Source organism: Nothoprocta perdicaria, unplaced genomic scaffold (assembly GCF_003342845.1).
Source record: "Nothoprocta perdicaria isolate Ctin4 unplaced genomic scaffold, notPer1 scaffold_446, whole genome shotgun sequence".
Classification (NCBI taxonomy): Eukaryota; Metazoa; Chordata; class Aves; order Tinamiformes; family Tinamidae; genus Nothoprocta; species Nothoprocta perdicaria.
The window spans coordinates 36,399-58,909 of record NW_020455695.1 but is presented as its reverse complement, the minus strand read 5'-3'; the positions used below and the strand labels follow the sequence as shown (position 1 = coordinate 58,909).

At 42.3% G+C, this 22,511-nt stretch overlaps 1 protein-coding gene across 1 annotated transcript in view; it reads right to left on the bottom strand.

Moving 5' to 3' along the window:
- The window catches only part of WRN (Werner syndrome RecQ like helicase), a 29,960-nt gene extending 7,842 nt beyond the window's left edge, over window positions 1–22,118 (bottom strand). Inside the window, exons 1-21 of the mRNA XM_026046502.1 lie at window positions 21,995–22,118; window positions 20,095–20,210; window positions 19,108–19,253; window positions 16,789–16,937; window positions 14,978–15,127; window positions 13,004–13,076; window positions 11,554–11,662; window positions 10,556–10,958; window positions 9,775–9,855; window positions 8,962–9,100; window positions 8,069–8,144; window positions 7,533–7,600; window positions 7,049–7,157; window positions 5,269–5,337; window positions 4,688–4,770; window positions 3,387–3,493; window positions 2,461–2,648; window positions 1,991–2,165; window positions 1,523–1,704; window positions 862–963; window positions 414–506 (exon numbers count right to left, since the gene is read on the bottom strand). Of these exons, the coding sequence (XP_025902287.1) occupies window positions 414–506; window positions 862–963; window positions 1,523–1,704; window positions 1,991–2,165; window positions 2,461–2,648; window positions 3,387–3,493; window positions 4,688–4,770; window positions 5,269–5,337; window positions 7,049–7,157; window positions 7,533–7,600; window positions 8,069–8,144; window positions 8,962–9,100; window positions 9,775–9,855; window positions 10,556–10,958; window positions 11,554–11,662; window positions 13,004–13,076; window positions 14,978–15,127; window positions 16,789–16,937; window positions 19,108–19,253; window positions 20,095–20,210; window positions 21,995–22,063 (2,687 nt within the window). The 5' untranslated portion in view covers window positions 22,064–22,118. The remainder of the gene's footprint in view (window positions 1–413; window positions 507–861; window positions 964–1,522; window positions 1,705–1,990; window positions 2,166–2,460; window positions 2,649–3,386; window positions 3,494–4,687; window positions 4,771–5,268; window positions 5,338–7,048; window positions 7,158–7,532; window positions 7,601–8,068; window positions 8,145–8,961; window positions 9,101–9,774; window positions 9,856–10,555; window positions 10,959–11,553; window positions 11,663–13,003; window positions 13,077–14,977; window positions 15,128–16,788; window positions 16,938–19,107; window positions 19,254–20,094; window positions 20,211–21,994) is intronic.
- Window positions 22,119–22,511: the final 393 nt, after the last annotated feature.

The window sequence follows — 22,511 nt, the reverse complement described above, 5'->3', positions numbered from 1 at the left end:
CCTTCTTGTATTTAGGGCATGATAAAACAAATGCACACTCTAAGTTCCATTCGTATAAGCAATTAAACATACTTTCAAAACAAACATCTGTGATTAAAAATGAAAACAAGCAAAAGCCAAAGTCTCATGTGATGAAGACAGCTGGACAACCAGCTAAGCAATTTGTCACGTTGTGTGCTTTGACAGAAGACTGTTCCATCTTCTGATTTATTTAGCATATAAATATTTGAACCGTCTTTTGCACTTAAGATACTTCTAACAGCACCTAATAGCCAAAACATGTTCCCCCCCCCTTCTTGGGCTAAGGCCTGCAAAATGAGTGAACAGAGTCAGTCCATTTTGGATCATTTGCCTGGTAAATCTGCTCGAGTGAAGCAAACCTCTCCCATCAGTCTTCAGGGAAGAACATGCACCTGGTCCTGCAGTTATCACAGCACTCGTCTGTGCCCATGATGCCCGAGGAAACCTTGCGGAGTTGTCTGTCTTCAAAGTGAGACAAGATGATTCTACCCATGGAAACACAGGAAATGACATAAAAACACAGGAATTCACCCTTTAAACTCATTCCAGAAAGCAATGGGTTCAAATCAGCACCATTAATTAATTCACTGGGAAGCCAATTATTTGGTCTTCAATGTTCTCAAGGGTTTTTTTTGATTTTTCATATATATTATATACGCATATGCATATATATTCCTAAACATGCTGAAGATCATATCTCTAGACAGTGCTTTCAAATACTGTAGAACACATTTACAGAACACATTGCAAATAAAAGGCCCTCCGTGACAACTGAGCCACAATGGCTCTTAATGCAAACTCTGAAGTTATAGGAAACATGCAATAAAATGCAGTACTCACTTCCTCCTGCAGCTGTTTGAGGTAAGGTACTTCTCTATTTTTGCTACCATCCTAAGTTTATACAATCGGAATGTTTCATTGCGTATCTCGTTCAGACGATGCCTGTCAGTCAAGAAGAAAAACAAATTAAATACCGATCGCTGTCCCTTTGTCTCTTAGTGAAACACAAATAATGCCAGTCAACTCTATGAATCTGACTGAAAACAGAAAGAAAATTCCTACTAAAGGCAGATCAAAACCTCCTTCCCAGTTTCTCCAGAAGCTAAATCTTTGCAGCACGGGGAATATTCAGAAAAATCTCAAACTCATGCTATGCTACCTACAAGCAAATATTCTCAAAAAGGAGAGATGGAGAGACTGAGTCCCTCTTCTGGCCCCACAAGCCACTAAAATACAGAAATTAATGCAGCGAGATGCAGAGCAAGGAGGGAAAGGTTGTACAGAAAAATCCTCCTTCATTTCCAGTTTTCCAAACAAGCCCTGGCAATTCCTCATCAACACAAGTGGCCAGATTAGAAATGAGTTAGGACATTAGCCACCGTGCTTTTAAAGCAAATTTAATCCCCACTGTGGTATTCCCTGAGAGCAAGCAACTGAGCAAAGAACACAGAAGGTAAGTCGTGGCTCTCCACGGCTAAGCAGCTGCTCTCAAGTCACCTACCTGTTTAAGACCAAGTCCGCCGACGTCCACAGTACGTGACAAGCAGCAGGAAGCCCGTCACGACCAGCTCGCCCGATTTCTTGGTAATAGGATTCCATTTCCTTAGGGGCACCATAATGAATAACCCTCCGGATATCTGCTTTATTGATGCCCATTCCAAATGCCACCGTAGCTACAACACACTACGAAACAAGGAGCAGATGGAAAGCCTTTTGAACCAATAAAGCAGCTGATAGGAGAGCATGATTTCACCTACCACCAGCTTCCTCAGATGCACTAAAGGAACTGGCAACATGCCAACAATACTACTGTCAGCACAGACCAGCAATTTCTTGCTCAGAATGGGAGATCCACAGAGTAAACTGGAAAGACAGGTTGATGTTTGCAGCGTATGTGTTGACGCAGTGACTGACCCATTTTCTGCCAGAGACCCTACTGCCACAGATGAGACTACGCACACTTAGTTACCTGGATTTCATCCCTCATAAATTGGTAATGGATGTTTCTCCTTTCCTTGATTCCCATACCGGCATGGTATGCACCACAGGCCACGTTCAGTTTTACAAGCTCAGAAACAACTTGTTCAGTGGCCTTTCTTGAAGGACAGTAGATGATTGTGGGTCCTTCAAACTCATACCTAGAACTGACAAAAATAACAGCAAACATGTGAAAAGGTTGCTAAAATATGTAAAGATGCAGAAAGAAATGATCTGCAAAAACTCTATTGGACCCTAATTAAAAAGGTGTGCCTTTTGCAGGGGTTCAATTTCTTCAAAAATTCAACATATAAATAGTTTAGATCTCTTTTCTCCACCACCCTCATTTTAATTAACACGAAAAGTCATCAGATCAGTTGCAAGTCTACCACTAGTGCTGAGTTTGTTGCACATTGTTCCCTCAATACTTTTGAGGTTAAGAGCACAGGCTTAAACCCTCACCTTTCTTTTCTAATAAGAAACTGCTTCAGATCCCTAAGGATATTTCCACTCTGCTGCCCAACTTCTAAGTACAGGTTTGGTCTGTCAAAACTCGTGCACGTGACCTGGGGATTCTTCAGGTTCAGACACCTCACTATGTCTTCCCTAATCGAAGGGCTTGCAGTTGCAGTTAAAGCCATGATGGGAACCTGTAATGAAAAACACCACAAAAAGCAAAAAAAAACCTGCAGTGGAATCAAGCAGTTTGAGTAGCTCCCCTCACTGATACTTTAAAATCTTGAGTCAGAACTTAAATAGCAACATGAGAAATACTAATCTGCTCATCTTCATTGTAACAGGCCAGTGATTTGAAAGACCATAGGTACGTTTTACCTCTTAGACCTTTGGTTATACTGTTCAGGAGAAGGGATAAAACACTACTTGTATATACAGGTTTCTTGCCTGAGTTTATATGTTCTTGTATCTTCAGTGATATTCTAGTATTTTTCTGATGTGGTTCCTACAGTCGAGGCCTAAGTTTTGACCTTCTGCAAGCGTGCTTTAGGAGTGCCTAGAAAACTCTGCTGCTTGTCCTAGCAAATCACTCAATTTCAAAAACAAACAAAAAACCCTAGAAAGCGAGCAAGACATTTCAGTACAAGACCTTCCAATACAAAGAGATCCAAATAAATCTTAACTCTACTTTCCAAAAATATCTGTTATTCCAGGTTCAGAATATCCACCATGAAAAAGAGGCGAAGACAAGCTAGCCAGTAAGTTTTGAAGAAAAAGACGCAAAGCCTGACTGATAGAGCCTGCACAAATTCCAAAACAAGGTAGGTAAACCCAAAGAAAAGCAGTACCAGAAGGTGAGATCTCAGACTGTCATTCGAGGGAGAGGGAGTCCTTCTCTCAGACTTTAAATCAAACCTATCATGAAACCTTACCAAGGGCAGCACCTTCTTCAATGAGCCCAAACTCCTAAAGGAGCTTCTGAAGTCATGTCCCCACTCTGATATGCAGTGAGCTTCATCAACAGCTATGAGGGTGATACCTGGGGAGACAAATCCATAACATGGAAGAAGTGCTTACATAGCAAACAAACCAACAAGGGAAGCTGCAAAATACAAAACACTACATTCTGCTCAGTTTCAAGCTTTACTGACAGGGCCCCTAGCAGTCTGTTTTCCTTCTTGTTTCTTAATATCTTCTGCTGTAAGGACTCCTCAAGCCCCTTTTCATATTGGTCTCTTATATAAGACAGCCTAAGAGCATACAAAGATTTTCTCCCACCTTTGTTCTTCCTCCAGTTTCCAAATCTCAAATCTTTCTCCACGGGGCAAACCCATGAGCTATTGCCAACAATTAAACCACACTTCATCTTCCCTTTACATACTTCCTCACCAGTCACCACTTATGTGATTTACACATGTCATTAACTATTTCCTGAACTGGAAAACAGAACTTGTGAATCTCAGGAAAACACTGAGGAGAAAAATGCAAGTACAGAAAAATAAAAGAAGAAACAGGTCAAGCACGCCCCTGCAAAATAATGCTACATTTCATCCATCAGAAAACAAACAAAAAAAAAATAAAAAACAAACAAACAAAAAACCCCTCACACACCACTCTTCAGCCCCAGTATAGATATTCTGTATTCTAAACTTTGGCCTCAGAGCTAAGTACACAGGTTCTCATGTCTCTACAGATGTTCTCCTTGCTCAGCTTCTTCCCAGACAGTCCTGCCTACCTACAGCACTGAAAACTGAATTTCTGAATCAGACATACAAGAAAAAAATCTTAGTGTTTGCTCCTTAGATACACCCTACTATTTAAGGGATGTGGCAGCTACACCGTTCTACTTGTTAAGAAAACAAGTCACTAAGATGTAGCATCATATGTTTCACAATACATGTTTTTATTACTACATTCTGAGAAAAATCCAATGTTTAAACTACTTAAAAGACTGCAGTATGTTGAAGCATTATTAATGCATTTTCATCCTAGGACTGAGATCCTGTTCCAACAACCCTATTATTTGTTTTTTACATTCCCATGCCAAAAGTAAGCTAAACTACTTGCATCTTTGATCAGTGACATGATCTTCAGATACCATTTATTGGCAGTCATTTACCTAACCTGTTTAACGGCGAGAAGCAGAGGGGGCAAAAAAGCATTAAAAAAAGTTCAAGTGCAACTGTGATTTTAAGGTGCTGTCAACTTATCCTCAACCTTAACCACAACTTACCAATCGTTTGGTCAAGTTCCTGGAGCAATGATAAGTTCCCTGAACAGAACTCCGGAGTCATATATATGACTCTGTAGTGACCCCTACAACATCAGGAAAATACATCAGGAAAATCATGGAAGAAGTAGTCCCGAACAATCCCACTGAAACAAATGAAAGCATAATAGTCTAGATGACATAAAGGGGAATAAGGATGGATTTTGGATGGGGATAAGAGGAAGCAAGGGATGAATGCAGTGGAAAGGACGCAAAGTTAGCAGGATACCCAAGCAGTAAACATGGCAAGATAAACAATAGAAGAGAGATTAACTAGTTTTCCGAACTAGAAGGGACCACCATGATAACCTGGTGACAAATACAGGTCTAAAACCTGTGATTCCTGACTAAAACCCAGTCATCTCCCTAGCCAAAGGGCACGGGAGAGTGGCTGTATCCCTTCTACCTTGCTAAGGGGCACACGCAAGCAGTACCGCCAGCTTCCACAGCCAAGAGCTTCAGAMGTGTCAGATCAGAGCATCCTACTTGACTCAAATGCTGCTACGTCAGCGCCTGCAGCCCCAGAAAGCCTAGGTAAGACTCACGCTTTGATGTCTTCTTTGATGTTTTTCAACTGAGCTGATCCAAGCAAGCAGGCTGGAATCTCTGACATTCTGCAGTTAAAAACAAACAAAAAGAAACAGAGTCATGAACCAACTCGGGATGTTTTTTGCTTCACTTCTCAGCCTATGCCAGCACTTAAACCTAGCGCTTATCAAAGCACATAAAGCATTTATAAAAAACACCTTCAAGCTGTGGGGTCATAGTCTTTTCCTCTGAGGATTGCTATAGAAATAAAAAAAAAAGAAAAAAAAGAAATAGAAAGAAAAAAGAAAAATAGAAAGAAAAAAAAAATTGGTCGGTCACTGTTCTTCTAGTTTCCCTCCAGCTCTCCCAACACATGTGTTATGAGAACAAGAGTCAAGCAGATGAAAAACATTTTTCTTTTCCAAAAGGTACACTGCTTCCCAGAAATCTTTAAGAACAAATATGGTAGGGAACAGTCTCCACATTTCTCATGCAGTTCATCACGTTCAGATCACTGAACTTSCTTTATTAGTTTCCATTCTTCTGTCTCATCTCTAGATCTTTTCCAAGCTACTGGTACCACATCCACCAGCTTTCAGTTGAGCGTCTGCTTTCTAAAGAGAGGTTCAATACTTAGGCTTATCAACTCAGTCACTTGATAKTCAGTCTTGACCAGAACCTTGGACCTCCATCCTCTTAACTTGGTGATTTACTGTTTTTAATATAGCTACTTATTTCATCACCTTCTCCCCTCTCACTCCTCCACATTTCAGTCCTTGATAGGATCACATCCTGACTGACAGCCCAATTACTGGAGAAATTCAGTCTCTCCAGCCTTCAAAACCGAGTGCCTGCACTGAGCAGGCACTAAATAAAACGGGTCTCATCTTACACTGACAGTAACAGTACAATAGCCTTAGAGAGGACAAAAGTAGCTACACATTATAGATACTCTACCGCTCAATACTCGGCCCAAGAGCTGCGTTAGGTTGTCCAGCCATTCTGCTGCAAATTATGTCTTTGTGCAGCTGAAAATCTCACATATAATAGATTTTCCTTGCTTAAAAAGCCTTCATACAAAGGAAAGTCTCTTCTCTCATTCAGGGCATTTTCATTCCAGCTTAGACAAGGCAAAAACAATCTAGACAACTCAACACAATATTCAGACTGCAGCACTCTGCAATATAGATGGACTGTATCAAAATGGCATAGCTGTTAAAATAGCGAACAGGTGCAAGTGCAGGCAGCACTAACAAGTATTAGYATAAAAAAGGGAATATTTTGGTCACACTTAATGACTAGTTGTATTTTAGTGACTCTGTCGCCCAGCAACTCCTGCATCAGGCTTCTATATCTAAGAGGAGGTTAAGTGATAGTAGATCTCTTGTTATCTTGAAAAAAGATCTGTGCAATAACCTTGATGTGAGCCACCTCCAGCCCGCAGCTGCATGATGTTCAGATGCTACTGTTGGGACGCAAGGGATGCCCTAGTAAGTTTTAAGGCAACTTTCCACAGCATTTGCTCCTTGTGCCTGGCCTGAACAGAAAAGGGCCTGTGGATCAGGTAATGAGCATGAAACACCCACCACTACACATGCCTTGCAGATTCAGCCACAATTTATCTAGTGGGCAAATGCAGCWACGTTGACACCGTTTAGAGATTCATGTAGAGATTCATGACACCATTTAGAGATACATTTATTTCTAGAGAAATGTGTGTTTGACAGACACAGACAGCAGAATCTGTGGCTTTCCATAGGAAATACGGCAGGAGCCGATCGCTACCGCGTTACTTACGTTAGCTGCAGCACTTGGTCCTCCATCAATGAAATAAGAGGACAGATGACAATTCCAGTATGTCCAGTGTAAACAGGGGGAAACTGGTAGCACAAGCTTTTCCCGTAGCCTTAAAGAAAAACATAACAGCAAAGCCTGGAATAAAGCATCATGCTTTGTGCCCCTCAGTGCCACTATGCMAGGCAATGTTAACATCATCAGAGCCCTGTAAGATTTTGTTCCTTCAGCACAGGGACCAAGATGCGAGACAAACGTGACCCRCATCCTTTCAAGGCACCTCTCTATAGCAAGGTGAGCAGTGAAGACAGACATAAATGCAAGCAAAACAGCAGGCTGCGCCTAGCAGAGTCTGGAGAAAGAGATGAGTCCTGTACRCTCTGCCCTGCGATCCAAGGAAGCAGTCTCCAAGTTTCAATGTCCTTATTTCCCCAGCAAGGCAAAGATTTGGCACATCTTCTTAAGCGTAGGCTTAAAAGTTACTTACCTGTTGCCATCACGACAAGATTATCTCTTCTGTCTTTTAAAACAGAACTGATCACTTTCCACTGGACCCTGTAAATTAAAGATTTTTTCCTCTTTTGGTCAAAGATGTAATTCTGTAAAACTACACGTCTTTTGGAAACTTGCTATTTCACGGAGGTCCATAAGAAGGTACAGTGAGTTAATCAAAACAATGACAACCCACAATACAAAACAAGGTTCTGCCCCTTTTGAAACAATTAAAACAGCTTTCTCCAAACGCTGCTCTCTGACCATAAACCTGACACAAAGTTTTAATCATGGGAGCCTTGTCAGACTCTAAAGAAACTCATCCTCTGCTGTGAGAGTACATAYTGTAGCTACTTCTCTACAATTTATTTCAATACCTTATCATGGCAAAGACTGATTTTGCTTTTCTAAGGTTTTCCAAAGGTCCCAGTTTGTTAGTGGTTATTAAAGAATACWAAAAGTCATTCTTGTTGAATGAAGGGAAAGAAACTGAAGCCCAGAGTGTGCAGTGTAAACTGAAGAGATACTTACGGTTTAAAAGAGGAATGCCCAAAGTAGGTCTTCAGACAGGAAACTTGGTTGTCATCAGGTGCTGGAAGCAATGGATCTTCAAGGGGAGAGAGGAAGACGACACATCAACAACTGAATTTTAGAAAGTAGCAGCAATGGCTTGAAAGGCAACAGACTGCTTATGGTTAGTGATGGCCAGGCCCTGGGATTTGGGTGACTTCAGAAAACATATATGAAACTTAAAGACATTTCTCAGCTGAAATTAAGGAATAAAACCCCACAGGCAGGCTTCTGAGAGACAGTACACAAAGAACATATGGTTTTGCTAGCAAGGTRGCAGAGCTGTAGGTACTGTAATGTACAGCTGCGTTACTCAGAACTCCTCAGAAGAGATAAAAGATGTTGCACCAATAGTGCCTTCTAGAAACCTAAGTGAATTCATGCTAATCAGCACTTGACATTAAGCTGCTCACAAAAGTATGGTCTGAAAAGGACACCCAAGACCAACGGATCCTCTTAACTACATTAAGGAAATGCAGTTCCTGAACAACTTGAACAAGTCCTACCAAACAAAGAAGCAGTAGAGGTGGCGCTACAGCAGAAAACATACAACTCAAATAGTGCCTTGTCCTAACCTGTACTCTAATCAGGTTTCTTCTATTCTACATGATCTCAGTGTCCCCAMATTTGCTTCTACTCCCATCAGGTTCAAACTACTGATCATGGCAGGATTCAAACGTGTTTAGCCAACACCATCCTCAGCTTCAAGTTTTTATCCTGCTGCATCAACAGGTGTTCTTTGGGAGATCAGGATCAGCTTTAACTGTCCACTTTGAAAAGCCAAGTGCCTCCTGCTTCTACAGAGAGTAAATTACAGCATATAGGTTAAATCAAAATAAACGTTTCAAACATACCCCAACCTTCCTCCTCTTCTTCCTCAATGCCTTCATCTTCATCCACATCTGGAGCAAACTTCAATTCCATCTTTCTCCCAGTTTTATCAGACTCTCTATCAGCCAAAACTGCTTTGGAATCATCAACATCTGCTAACGACTGAGAATCAAGGAAAAAATTAATCCAGAGCATGAAAGGCTACATCCTATGCCTGTCTGAAGCAGCGAGACACGGTGGCATGTGGCTTTTAAACTAATTATGGCAGAGCTTGGTGGATAGCCACACGTTTTTCCCCCAGCCTTTTTTTATTCTGCTTTTATTAGCTGTAAGCAACATGTGCAACCTCTACATGTGAACGGGCACATCGACACCTACGGCTGCCATAGCGGAGCTGCTCAAAAGCTTCATCTGAAACGCRTAAACACTCCGCAGGCTCAGGGAAAGACAAGTTAGACAGAACATCTTAATGCATAAAAACACCAAAGAAGTGAGCTCTGCACGACACGTGGCTACAGAGCAATTGGTGTGACCCACAGCTCAAGGGAGCAGCCCCCACTGCACAAGCTGTCCTCTCCCGCGAGGGTTTGACTTGTGATACTCAGATCATCATTCACCAGCTCATTTGCTCTACACAACTGCAGGACACACATGGAAGCGAAAGTCTGAGCTGGTGTGCTAAAAATGTGGCAGGATAGGTGGGGTATTGAGGCCCAACACTGCTAAGGTGAATTCTTTAGGTATCCAAGTTCACCTAACTTCTATACATTGTTTATAAACAACCCCCTCAACGCTCTATTCCACTCTGGTCTAAAAACAAACGCAAAAGCACTTACTTTAAGCATCTCCATTTCCAATTCTTCATCACTCTCAATTACACAGGAAATATTTTGTTCGTTATCTGTGGAAGATGCCTCCTAAGAAAAAAATACATTATTCATCTATATTTTTCCTTCATTTTTCTATCATAAAAGCTATTCCAATTTTACCAAGTGCTTCACACCACTCTTACATGTTATAAGCTATTTGTCCATGCTTTGAACTCTTATGAAAATTACTCAGCTCAACATTCAGTTCTGATACCTGCTCGTAACAAAAAACCTTTGGAAAAATATTAAAACAAGCTGTAAAAGATGTAAGACATAGGAAATAAGAAAACAAAACTAATCTCACCAGGTATGGGAAACACCTGGAACATAAGGAAATTATCATTTGATGGGAAATGTATTAATTGACATTCGACAGTCACTGGAAGGGCTGCGCTTTACAGATCCCTTAGATAAAGATCAGGTTTCTATTCATGACCAAGTAGGAGATGTTGGACTGCAGAATTTTTCCTCATATTGCTGGAATTTTGTACTCTAAGTGTCTTAAGAATTATAATATAACTAAGAGTATCTTGAGCATCTGTATTCAGTACTGGCTGTCGCAGCGGTCGGAAGAGCAGCTCGGTGTCTGACTGCCACCTCCACGAACACTCTGCAGACTCAAAGCCCTTCCTCTCACTTGTCCTATTTTCCTCTCAGCAAGACAGCCTTCTAAAACCCCGTGGGAAATCAAGGATGAGCTCACTTCCCCCGGTAAGCACTTAGGCTTTACAAGGGCTTTTCTTATTACCTCAGGCACAGCCTCATTTAGCAGGTCTTTTGCAGCCTGCTGCTCCAACATCTGCAGTTCGTGCTCAGTAATATCCAGCGACATGAAGTCATCTCTGCCAGCTCTGTCATTAGAATCAGCCGCTACAGGCCCTTCTTTCTTCTCAGCATCGTCAATCTCTGCTTCTCCTTCATCACCTTCTCCCTCCCAGAAGGCAGCTAAYGTAGCATCTGAGCAGATGTTGAAGTCACCTTGCAGTTTTTTAGGAAATTCAGATATTTTAGCTTTTTCTGCTTCAGCATCTGTGGACTCTGGACMTGCCGCACAGTTCCTCTCCAATACAGAGGGGGAACTGTTCCCACCAAAGAGCGTGCTTCTTAAAGCACTTACATTTTCTGAGAGATCAGAAAGTATTTCTGCAACTCTGAAAAGGAAAATAGAAAAGTTAGGCAAAAAAAAAAAAAATGACCCAGTGTTACTGCATCCATCTTATCCCCAAACGAATGTGAGAATTCTGAGACACTCAGCTTTTCCAGAGACATTTCTCCAGAAATCTCATATATAAAGGCTTGTCACTCAGCTGCAGCTTGCTTTCTACCGGAATATATGTTCTGGATGATGAATATTCTTATGCTATGAATTTAAACCTTTGATGACACTGAAGAAAAGCTACTAAGATTCTACAACACAGTTTGTGGTGTTGCTCCCACACTTACTGGAAGTCTGGATACGTGATAAAATTAGGCACACAAGAGCCCTGAATGTCTAATGGAAATATGTCTTGCATTTCAGCAAGTGGATCTAGTGATGTCCAACTTCAAACCTATTGCCATGAGGGCAGATAAAAGCTGTATTTATCACATCCAAGCATAAAGGCAACATTTCTCTATGTGTGAGCTTTGGGGTTCTTTTTTTTTTTTTTTTAAGAAGGATGCAGAAATATCAGATAGTTGTTAACACAGACTGTGCTGTTTCAGACCTCAGCAGACAGAGATCAAGTACTSAGAAAACACCACAACCTCTGCAAGTTTCCAAGCTGTCCAGAAGAGCCAGGGATATGAGAAGCCAGATCCACCATTTCTTCAGCTAGTGAAGTCAAACGCTCCTTTACACCATCTGACATCTCACCTGCAAGAAGAGCCATAGAGTTACTTGAGAATAGTATATCATTACTGCTTCATTTCTATTCATTTATTTTTTAATCTTCCCCACAGTGCTCCAGCCTTCAAATGAAAAAAGGAAAAAAGACTTACGGAAAAGAGACTTATGCTGTTTACTCTTCCAGTGTGTACAGAAATGATCAGGATAAGCAGGGATGTTTTAAGAGCAGAATTCAGGTTTTTCAAGAAGTTTCTTTTGCATCATCAGAAACTACCATCCCAGTGAGGTAAATTCAATAATCCGTCAATTACCTTTCCTGAACTTTAACATAAGGTAAAAATCTACCTTTTATCAACTTCCCCAACAATGAAGCTGCTATTTGCAGCTTTCATTCTAACAGGAGCTGAGACACACGCCACGTCCAGTACAGCCACGAGCACCAAGCCAACTGTGCAGCCCTCCGCAGCCCCTGGGAGCAGATGAGTGGCAGCACAGAGACAGCAGGATCTCTTCCCATGCAAATCAATAGAGAAATAAGGTTGTCTGATCTAGTTGCTTGTTCACCTAATGGGTGAACAAACATCTGCTTCTGTTTTTAAACAGTTTTCCTGTGTGCATGCTTGTTTGGTGGTTTTTTTTGGAGGGCGGAAAAAAGACTGCAGCTGTCTGGAGCAGATTGCTGTCCTCTTTCTAAGAGCAAGACCTGTGCATTTCAGAACTCTTGCAATACTGTTAAGCAGAGAAGCCAGAAATTTAAAGTCTCTCCTGAGCACTGTTCAAGTAAAAGCAATTACTACTGCAGCTTTCAGCATGAAAGCATGCTTTGAGAGAAAACAAGGATGCAGCCAGATCCTGCCACAAACTGTTTTTAAGTCATATACTACATACAACACTCAGCCCTCCTTATGAAACACGTAACTGAGAAGTAAACCCAACATTTCAGAGTTGCTCTTTCTGATTAAGTAAATTTACCAAGCTGCTCTGAAGATATCTACGTCTTACCTGCATGCCTCAAAGAACCCTAGTAAGTAACAASTATTTTTTTCCCCATCTTAAACTAGATTTTAGCCTCCAGATCAGCAGAACTGATATCAGCTCACTAAAGGGATCCCATTAACATACATGACAAGAGCAGAAATTGTTACCGTCTCCTTATGCAGCAGAAAAATAGCACACCAAGACATCCCTGCAGGAACGAGTCCGGAGCAGGTAACACAGGTCTAATAGCCTTTACTGGCTGCTCTCTCAACTCAGACCCTATCTTGACACAAGGATAGTGTGGGAAAGGAACACACACACACACACACACACACACACTTAAAAGGAAAACCGTGTTCCGTTGTATGTATGCTTGAATGTGTCATTTACCTGGTCTTACACAAAGTATTTGCTGGTCACTGCTGTTGATGCTTTTCAGTTTTTGATAAACGATGAAGCCAGCCTGCAGAGGAAAGCAAACACAGTTCAGTCACTGGAACGCTGTAGAGAAATCACATTTTAAAGACCAAACAAAGACAAGGAAATCTAGTTTGGTGAGACAGAGCATGAATTCCTTAGGAATTGTTAGTATGTCATTAGTTGTACGACATGACTCAAGAACAGTAAGTAAATCACAATTACAACCACGTAACACATTGCAGAACGTTTCACAAAGGTGAAGCCCCAGCTCCTAGGCCAAACTACAGYGGATATTCTTAAGACCAGGTCCCAGGTTTGTTATCTTTTGAAATTAGCTGCTGAGAGAGCGCTCTAAGGACTCCATTCCCCATCTCACCATCTGCTCCATCTCATTCGGATTTTATGTAATGATCCAAGAGAATACTTACGAATCTGCTAAGATAGATTCCACATATTTAATATTTCGCTTGATACGAATAAGAAGCTCTAATAGCAGGAAGCAGCCTCAAGACAGGAATGTGCTAATTAGGCTGCACATGTTAAAGCATCTTGAAGAGGAAGGAGAAGCAAGTTGTTCTCCCATGCTTTCCTGTGAGGAGGCTCCAAAGGCAGGCCAGGGGAGCAGAGCAGAGTGAGAAGCAGACATTGCCCGGGAAAAGCAGCTGCACCAGGCAGCTTGGAGAACACAAAGCCCCTTTATGCACTGGTTTGGGTCCTGCACCTTCAGAGGSCCAACCCTTCCACAATTCAATGCTTAGCTAGAATAGAAATGCATAATGTTTTTAGAGTGACAAAAGAAAACAAGGAGGCAAAGTGTGGCTGTGCTGCCCAATCTCATTACAGAAATAAAAACCCCAAGTGCAATATTAAAGTGCTCCCATAAAGAACATTTTCCTCACAGGGAGCAGACGGTGGTCAGCTGTACATTAATAAATCCCTTCACAGTGCATGGAAAACCTAACCACTTTCCAAACAGCAGTCTTCTACAGAGCTAAAAAAATATATAAGTGTAATAATTATTGTTCCTCTTAAGTCACACTGTGGTTCTGTTCTGTCCACTGCAGAAGGTCATGACTCTTGGAAGATGCCTATAGTGTCATGTATCCTATTTAAAAGAGGCTGAAGAGACTGGATACCCCCTCATAAGCTCAAGACAGCAAGCAAGAACCGCTTAGAGAGCACACCTGGAAGCACTAACCAGCTACAGGGAACATCTGCAGACAACAGAATTCAAGAAACATTAGCAGTAAGTGATTTTCAGCTTTTTGCATACACTTGTCAACTGCACTACCTGTATGTAGGACAGTCACTCTGCAAGAGCCGAGTTGATCTGCAAAAGCCTCTGCTCATTGCACAGACACACACATAAATTCCACCTGGTTGCTCCATTAAAACGCACTGAGGKGACTGTATTAATCTAAATGAACAAAGCAACACGTGTGCCAGAGGAGTGTCTAGCTGTCACTTGACAAGCAGAGACAGCAGAACCTCCAGGAAATCTGGTTCACGCACAGACTTCACTAAAAATGGGGGGAAAAGAAGTCTTGCAAGATCACAGAACAGAAAGAAAAGAGGAATTCATTGCAGGCTCAGGRCTATTTTGGTATGGAATTTCTTTTTCCCGAGCAATGCTTAATTTTATACCCAAACTTTCCACATAATACCCTATTCAAGTCATTTCAGCAAACAAGAGAGTATTGAATCAAGTACAGGCAATAACATCTTCAACAAAGATTTTTATGACAGCTTTAAGTTACCCCCACACTCTAAAATACCATTTAAGGCAGAAAAGGTATTGGACAACTCTTAAACATGCCAAATCCACAGCAGACCATAATCTTTGTATGTTTGCTACACTCCCCAGCAGAAAGGCAATAAGAAAAGCAGCAAAAGGCACATGAGGAAAGAAATTTATTAATAAGGAAAGGCAAACTTTGTACGTACATAAGCGTCTGTGGCTGCATACAATTTCTGCTTCTCATTCAATGGAAATTCTTCCCATTTACTACAGCGGACAGACTTATCTTTCAGAAGTTGCTTGCCAAAAAGATGTTTGACCAGTCCGTTTAGACTCCATATTTCCTTACACTTCAGCTGTAAACAAAGATGACTTGTTTAAAGGGCAAAACAATTGTGCTTAGTGAAATATATTCCTAAAAGTGGCAAAGCATATTCATTAGGGGCAGAGCTCTGCATTTAGGCTTTTTAAGCCTACATCTGCTTTTACCATACTACAAGGTACTTTGGCCATTAGAAATGTCTACTTTCCTGCCCTAAGACTGTATTTTTAGGATGTCACTATGCTGTCAATCTGGAAAGACCATACTGGGACCAGGTAAGCACATGTGCCATGAGAGGACACTGTCATGCAACCAAAATAAGGTGTTTCTCTTTAGAACGTAGCCCAAGTTGTGTCTCTTGCTTTTGTTTTATCTCCCTTGAAAAACAAAACCCTCCTTCCTGGAACGTTGTTCAATTACCTGCATTTTTTTTTAAACCGTCAAAAACATTTCATTTAAGAAAACAGAATATCAGTGTTTGCAGTGGCTGYTCAGTTACCATTTGGATGCTGGAGAAACCGAGTGCAGGGTGTAAAGAATGCAGCTGTATTCCACACTAACAGCTATTCAGCCTACTGTGGAAAAGTTCACTGGAAGACTCTAGAAATCACCCCAATACACTGCTGTTTTCCATTGCTTTTCTAACCTTAAGTGTCATTCAAAGCTGTCACAGCCTGTTGTCCTAGCTGRCTTTCCTAGGGGCATTTAGGAAGTTTCCCTTCCAACCTTGAGGATGGGAGACTCACAAACGTGGTCCTCCAGTATTCTAAGCGGAGCGTGTTTCCAAAACATGGACATTGTCAAGCCTAGCAAAGCTATATGGCATCACAACTTCACATGTTCTCCAACAAGAAAATATGACTGGTGATGTTATCCATCAAACCACCAAAAAAAGACGTGCAGAGAAAAAGGGAGGTTACTGGGAGACTGAGTACAGGTACAGAAAAATTTTGCATACCCAAAAGGCCGAAGATCTTTGAGGAATACAACAAAAATATAAACTATAAGGATATTTGGAAGGTAATGAGCTCTTTGCCCTCTTCCTTAATAAACGAGTACAGAAGTGTAGCTACATTTATATTCAGAACATGTAAAATATAACACTGTTTCTAAACAGTAGATAGACACATCATGGAGACCTCCAACAGGAGTCACAGAAAAGACATCCCACCACCCTAGGTTGTCTAACCCTCTGCACTGAGGGTTGCTGGAAGTCCACGCTCCCTGCACCAGGTAAGTGGTCACAGGAAGGGGGACTCCCTTCTGAAGGCATCAGCCCCTGCTGCRTTTCTGTCATTCAATCCTAAAGGTTCAGTGCGCCCCTGAGAAACACACGGCATTAAAACCAGGACCCTTGACCAACTACTGCACTGTAAGAAAAAGGACAAGAGATACATCTGTAGCCAAGTTAAAAATGCTCTACCTTCTAAATGAAAGAGGTCTACAGAACTGAGAGGGGGAAGATGGCCTGCTAAAAAACAGGCCCACTGTAACAGTACTTAATTCTGCAGACTTTGAGATCTTTGGAAATCTCAAGCTTCCCTCCTCCCCCAATAACTTTTAATACTTCTTTTTTCTACGGAACATGCTTGCCATCCAAACTGCCCTCCTGTGAAGACAATAAGCTTCCTTTCGCACAGCTTAACAAATAGCCCTCCCAAAACAGAAAAAAAAAAAAAATGGTTTAAGTTTTACTTTCTCGTTAGCAAGGTCAGACAGCTCCACCAAACTCTTCATTTTGATTTCAAAGTCACTCATCAGCTTCCATTGATCTCCCTCAATTCCTACGCCAACCTTTTTAATTGTTTCATCCTCGAGCAGTCTCTGGAGTCCCTTGGGAAAACCTAAAATAGATTAAGCCCAAAATTTATAAACAAGATGCTGAAAGATGACAGATATTCTAAAGCAAGTGTTAAAATCCTAGCACAATACCACTTGAGAAAGCCTGTGCCTTTTTTCTCCCCCCAGTGAAGAAAGAAACTCCAAAAAGTTGTGATGTTTATATGGTTCAGTTTGTGCTACTCTGGAGTGACTGCAAGATCAGTTGCCTCAAATATCAATAAGTAGAAAAGAAATATTGGAAATATGCACATGCATTTTTGTGCCTGAAAGCAAGTCGGGTCTTTGAGACTTCCATTTTACTTGGCTGACTCATCTTCAAACCAGATGACAAAAAGACAATTTCTCTAGGGCAAAAAAAAGTTCCGTCTATGGAATTGGATGCATATGAAACCAAATACTGTTTTACTATTTGTCACATGATAATTGTTCCAAATTATTGCTGTTCTGCGTCTAGTGGAAACAGTTCATATCATAAGCACAAGCAATTACCAGGAGAACAAGCTTTGGGCTATGCACTCAGTCCTTGCACTGAGCTGCTCCWAAAACAGTACATTTAAATTTAAAAACACACAGTTAGGTGACCAGATCCTTCACCTAGCCCAGGTAAGTCAAAGTAATAATAACAAACCAGTCCAAATCAATCTCATGGCAAACCCAGATTAAAAAGCATTTTTGAAATTGTAGATTTAAGACAACACAGGTACTTGAAAACTGAAAGCTGCTATTTTTGCCCACCACTCCCAATTCCATCAGGATTTAAAATTCACAACTTCTTATTCAGACACACATCTCCAGGAGACTGCAGCTGGACATCCCGAACTAGTCCCAAAGTGTGGTTCCAGGACCGACAAACACGCAGTATTTCACAAACACAAAGCAGGGGCTTGGTTGGTTTGGACTCCTGCTTTTATGGTCTCCACTGATACTTGGTACCAACTTACAGAACTATTACAGGAATCTGTGGCTCCAAAATGTTGGGCATCTTAATGATGACACTGTCACAGTACCTCAACCATAACGAAGTCTGGAGGATCTTCTGATGGGGAGACACATATGGAGGAGCTGAATTAAGGTATATACTATATGCCACTAACTTCCTGAAAAAGGGCTTTTCACCTACGAATGTCATCATGAAAACCTTCAAGGATAGAAACTTCCCAGCGGGCGACTTCTGCTCCATTTCTGCCATGCCATTTAAGGGRAAAAAWAAAAAACTATATGAACTATAAAGGTACAACTTCAATACTACAAAGATGCTGCAATCTGAGAAACAAGCCACTTTTTAAAAAGTTTTTCCTCCAAAAAAAAAAAATAGTGACTAAGAAATGGAAAACTGCAAAGAATTTTACTAAAAATAACTAAGTAGAAGAGAAGAAAGTTGCTGGGATTGTATCTACAGTCATCACATTAACAGCAACATGAATATATGTATTTGTATACAATATACATCTGCAGGAAACTGTTGTACGCACTTGCAACAAAYTGTGGTAAGTGCTGCCCATTTGACTAGAGGTGCCAGCATTARCAGTCCTGTAAGTCAAAAATATCTGAATCATCAGAAACTGGCTGTGGATCGTGGTGTAGGATCAGTTCAAAGAGCTTCTCGCACTGCCACGAGCAGAAGCTTGAGGTGGTGAGCCGGGCAGAAGCTCCCTCTTTGGCTCTCACACACAAGACACAGAAACGCTTTGCATTCTGAAGGCAAAATTATTTGTCTTTTTGTTGATGCTGGATGAGGCTGTTTCTCTCCTTCCTTTGCTTCCTTTCCTCAAGTCTCTTGTGCACTCATAGCTTTCTACCTCCCAGACTGAATAGTCTCCAGTAATTAAGTTTTCCACCCCATCTGCTCTAAATGGAAAAGGATTGAACACCACCATTAAACGACCACTATTATACCTCAGCATACACACGCCGGGGAAAATCAGGCATCTCAGAGGCATCTTTTCACTCTAACAAACCAAAGAGTTTAAAATAGCACTGGCTTATCCCTATTCCCTTTGGGAAGCTTTTATTTAACCCTCCTGTATTATAAGGGAGAGGAGGGAGAAGGTGATTCCCCACCTCCCCATCAAAGGTCATGTAAAATATTTGCTACTGCTCGAAGCTCAGATCAAGTAACATGCAACCTGGTAACTCATGCGCAGACCGACAGGAATAGCAGATTTACAGTACCTGACATAGAAGAGATATGAAACAAGTAACATTTCTCCTCAGCCACACATATTTGGATCAGAGCCACTTTTGCCATTTTTCCTTTAGTATAGGACGGGGGCCATTCAATATCAAATCCAACAGCAGCCCCATCAGGTAAACTCCCCCTGAAAAGAGATGGACATTCTGCACATTTAACTGCCCTCCCTTCAGCACTTAAGATACTAGATTTAAGTCATAAATATAGATGTTTGCATCTTTGCAGTATATTCTTCCTTTCACAGGCATGGCACACAGGAATGACTTTATGATGGCTTTCAGCATACAACCTTCCAGCAGGTTGAATTTGTGCTTCTCCAGAAAGCTGCATAAAACCTTTTGAACCAGCTTGTTTTCTAACAGACAGCGCTGCATGAAATAAGCACATACAAAGAGAGGAGAATAGTTTATTCTCCCTTGCAAGTTTGCTCTTTTATTTATCCTGCTGCACTGAAAATTTCAGAATTGAGCAGTTATCCCAGAAAAAATGAGCTGTGCTATCAAGCAAAACCAAAACAAGTCTGTTAGCATCACAAATTAGGATTTCCTCAAACATACATTGCGCAGTGTGTATGTTCACAGTTCACACACTCTTGATTTCACACAGTACTATACATGCCACAGACAACAGAGCTGCATCAGAGCCTGCACTGCACCACTCCATTTAAAGCAAGYGCAAGGGTCAACCACAGCATCTTTGAGGAAAATCCAAAGGCAAAACTACGAGCACACAGCACCACACACAGAAGCATTTTGAAAATTCTCCTCGCTGTGGATGAGTCAGGGATATCCCTCCCAGGGATAACCGGCTGTCAGGAGCAGCAGCTTCCCTCTGCACTTGCAACCACTGTGCTTTGCCAAAYAGTGGTCAACCAACAGAAGCAGACAGAGAGCAGAGCCAAGTCCTTTTCAGAATGGAAAAAAAAAAAAGAAAAATACACTTCAAAGAAACTGAGGAAGAGCCATTACCTGATATCTTCAGAGAGAAGGGAGCAGTCGCTGGCATCGTAGCTGTAAATGACGGCGCCGCGGAACTCGAGGAAGGGCAGCCCGTCCTCCAGAAGGCTCCGGTGAACGCTAAGCTTCTGCAGAAGAATAGTTGGAAGAGAGTCTGTTTTAGCCACACGGAGCCTCGCAGGAGAGAGGCCTCAGCACTGCAGCCATGACATACCGTGTCAAAGCCACATCCCAGCGGGCCTGGGGCTCAGCACTGCAAGCTGGTTGCAAAACCACACGCCAGGCTGCGACCACCAGCAGCTGGCTAACGCTTCCCAGTAGAAACCTGCGGTTGAGGCCTCGATTTATTTGCTAAACTCCACATACTTGGCACTGAAAGCACACAGACTGAATCTGCACCCCGGCTGACCCCTTCTGGATTATTCCAGCCAAAAGGATTCAACTCATTTTAAAAAGCAAGCTCAAGGGGAAGCGCTATTTCAATGGTGTTAAAAAACCCCTCAGTGCACCTGAAACACAGTAGCACCTTCCCACCTTGAAACTGGTCAAGCAGCAGCCTTTGAAGGTCATTGTGAAATTCATTCCAATCGAGTCAGGCTCGAAGCCTGAAGCACCTCCATTCACGGTGCAAATTCAGCTGGGAGCAGAACCTCACACGTCCCGACTATCCCCAGAATAAACCACACTGCTCTGAGAGAATAAAATCGAGGTATTCCCAGTTCTAAACCAAGGCACCTGCCATCTTCTAGGTACTCAGCTCTGCAGCTCCTGCCATGCTCTTTTGAGAGCACGGTTTATGAGGAAGAAGAGGGCAGAAGCAGCGAAGAGCGACGACATCTGCAGATAAACTGCTGCAGGAAAGAACTGTTTGCCAGCCCTTTACACTGTGTACGTGATACTGCAGCCGGCTCCTTGTGAAGTCTGCCACGCAGCAAGTAAAATGCACGGTTTTAAAAGCACTGGCAACATTTCAATGGACTGATTCTGTCACCTGAGTTCTGGTTACAGCTTTCAAGGTTAAGCACCCAGGAGAATGCGACATTGAACTTTCCAGTCAGTGCTGGCTCTTCTCAGGGGCCTAATTACCCAACAGAGTTGGACTTGGGAACTTATTCCAACGGCAAAACACCTGCAATATCTGCAAATACTCACCTGCACGCAGAAGCTTCATGGTGATATAACAAACATACACATAAGCTAACACGACAGCAATAAACCTTAATACATAACATTTATCCTACTCTTTGAAGAACAGAATAAAAGCCTGTCAAGCAGGAGCAGGCTCCCTGCATAAAACAGTTTATTAACACAGTTTCAGAAGTGATAAACAGCCTGGAAAGGAGAGATTCTGAAACCACAACCAAGGATGTTGACCATTTCAGGCTTCCACAGAGAATCAYTTCCTCCAGTTAATGAAGAAGAGTTCATCGAGCCCTCCACAAAAAAAATAAAACAATTAAAAAAAACACATGATACAGGTTGCACCTGAGCAAGTGAAAAAYCACGCTGTTTTCCACTGACTTTAACTCCATGCTACAAGTTTGCTTTCTCCCCACTTTATAATGGGCAACTGCTGAAGGGAATGTTCTGCTTTTCTTCCTTTCATTAGTGTTCTGTTAGTACTTCTTAAGGTCTTACAGGTTTGCCTTTAGTGGAAGTTTTCTACTTAAGCTGCTCATTTATGCAGGCAAAGATAAAACATTATCTGTTAACACCAGCTGCGTCGCCAGAGTCCTGATGACMGGCCGAGTCACAGAAATAACCTGCTCAGAAGGGCCTGAGGTTTAAGAGAAAAGAGCTGTAAACACCCCACAAGAGAAATCAGAGGCCCAGTCCCCACCAAAGAGGCCCAGGCCAATGTTGTCTGCAGTGTAAAGCAGACCACGTGTTTTCCCTTAATGTGACAATATACCTTTTTATCAGCCAGAGTTGCCTCTTGGTCCTGTGCAACCATCCACTGAGGGTATTTATTCTCGTTCATTTTCTCACATGCCTGTTACTTTTCCTTAGCAGAGAACAAAGAATTCAAAGGGTCAGCAATGTGGACAGAGATAACTTTAACTCTTTCCATTTTTAGGCTGGGAAAAAGCACAGCTCATCCAGGATCACCCTGTGACCATAAGCTCCCCGTGAACAAGGACGGGGATCTACCGAGCTCCCGCACTGACCCACGGACCCGCTTGACGAGGCACAGACGCCGAGGGGAATCGCGCAGATCGGAGAGACTCCTCCGAAAGCCCCCGTGTGGGGCGAAGCCCCACTTTGGCTTGGCTCCGAGCACGGGCTGGGACACGCGGAGCTGCCCAGGGCCCTCCCCGCGCAACGCGGCCCCTGCGAGCAGATGGACGCACCTCGGCACGGGCGGATTTGGGGCCCCCCGCGGGCGCCTTGCACGGGGGACTAACCCCGGGGCCCCGCGCCCGGCCGCC